The 1921-nt window shown below is 41.1% G+C and overlaps 1 protein-coding gene across 1 annotated transcript in view; it reads right to left on the bottom strand.

Annotated features, from left to right (window-relative positions):
• DIP2A (disco interacting protein 2 homolog A) overlaps positions 1-1921 on the bottom strand; it is a 114901-nt gene that overhangs the window by 46945 nt on the left and 66035 nt on the right. The window contains exon 8 of the mRNA XM_003798103.3: positions 1626-1823. Coding sequence (XP_003798151.1) covers positions 1626-1823 — 198 coding nt within the window. The remainder of the gene's footprint in view (positions 1-1625; positions 1824-1921) is intronic.

Below are 1921 nucleotides of genomic sequence, written 5' to 3'. Positions count from 1 at the left end.
GGGCTGGATTTGAACCCGCCACCTAAGGTGTATGTGGCTGGTGCCTTAGCCACTTGAGCCACAAGCGCCGAGCCTTGAGACAGAGTCTTACTCTGTCACCCTGGGTAGAGAGCTGAGGCGTCATAGCTCACAGCAACCCAAAACTCTTGGGGCTCAAGCGATCCTCTTGTCTCAGCCTCCCAAGTAGCTGGGGCTACAGGTGCCCACCACAACGCCGGGCTATTTTTTAGAGACGAGATCTCACTCTTGGCTAGGCTGGTCTTGAACTCCTGAGCTCAAGTGATCTACTCTCCTTGGTCTCCCAAAAATCCTGTAATTAGGATTACAGGCATGAGCCACTGTGCCCTGCCCGGAGGCTTTCTTTCTGACCTTAAGTTTGGCAAAGAGTTTCTAAACTGGACAAAATTAACCACAATAAAGGAGAAAAAAACAGATAAGTTAGACTAAATTAAAACTTTTCCATCACCAAAAACCACAATGAAAACTGTTAAAAGGTAACCCAAATAGTGAGAGGATATTTGCAAAACATGTATCTGACAAAAGATATGTATCTGAAATATACAAAGAAATAAGAAAGTGTTAGCAAGCAAATAGAAAAATCAGGCAAAGATTTGAAAAGTTTATAAAAGAGGATATTCGAATAGCCAATAATCTTATGAAAATTAGAACTAAAACCTGACAGCTCAACAAAAATGAAATAAGCAGTGAGAACACAGAGCTGAAACTGTGCATTGCTGTTGGAGTGGAAACTGCTGCAGCCCCATTGGAAAACCATCTGGCACCACATCCCAAAGCTGGAAAATTACACTTCTCTGTTTATACCCAGCACAAATTCCTGAATGTGCTCACCAAAGACTCACATCAGAATGTTCATAACCACACCATGCACAATGGCCCCAAAGTGGAAAAGATCCACATGTCCATCTACTAGAGAGTGCATAAATAACTAGCATCTAATAAAATAATATTCATCAATGAGAATAAATTAACTATAACTCCATACAACAATGGAGGAGTCCACATGCTGAGTAAATGAATAGAAGTGCAAAAAAATCAATTTTTATATAATCCTGTTTGCATAAAATGTAAAAATAGATAAAGCCAGTGGTGTGAAGTAGTTAGGACAACAGTTATCCTTGGGTGTGGGAGGCTATCAGTGCTGGAAGGAGCATGAGATGAAGGGCCTGGGGATGTAGGAAGACTTGTGCTCCGAGTGCTGCTTATTATAGGACCCTGTCACTCTGTGAGACACATCAAGCTGTACCCACGCTTACAATTTGTATTACATAAAAACATAATATGGAACCAAAAGATGCCAGATACAAAAACATACATAACTGCATGATTTCATTTATACCAGTTCAAAATAAGATAAAACTAAACTACATTGTTCAGAATACATTTACAGAAGGTTCAAAGCACTCAAAACCAAAGTGGTGGTGGTCACCATCAATCAGCCAACGGGGGAGAGGCACCAGGAGTGAGGTGATATTCTACTTATTTGCCAGCTGCATTGATTTCTTAGGAATTTGTTTTATGGTATTTTTAAAAGATACCTGCATACACTGTAAAATATGTGTCATAAGTCATAGGTAAGCCAGCAGCACAATCATGCTAACACTTGCCATAGGTGAGAGTGCAGGTGGCCTTTCCAGTTGTATCCAAGGCAGTCAGACAAGGGGCTTTTGGTTGTGTTGTGCCCCACCGCTGCAGGGCAGCCAGCAGTGACGGAGGCCAGGGAGTTCCCACAGCCAGAGGTTCCCCTTTCAGCATAACCATCTGATTTCCTTCAGGCTTTGGCTGATTTGGATCTGGCTGCTGAACTATAAGCAAAATCAAAATTTAAAAATCAACATTTCAGAGTACCATGCATATAATCTGTTTTTAAGCATTCATATTTTACCATTTTGTTTCCTAAATC

This window comes from Otolemur garnettii, unplaced genomic scaffold (genome assembly GCF_000181295.1).
Source record: "Otolemur garnettii isolate 467f Iridium unplaced genomic scaffold, OtoGar3 scaffold00128, whole genome shotgun sequence".
Taxonomy (NCBI): domain Eukaryota; kingdom Metazoa; phylum Chordata; class Mammalia; order Primates; family Galagidae; genus Otolemur; species Otolemur garnettii.
This window is presented reverse-complemented; position numbering and strand designations above follow the sequence as displayed.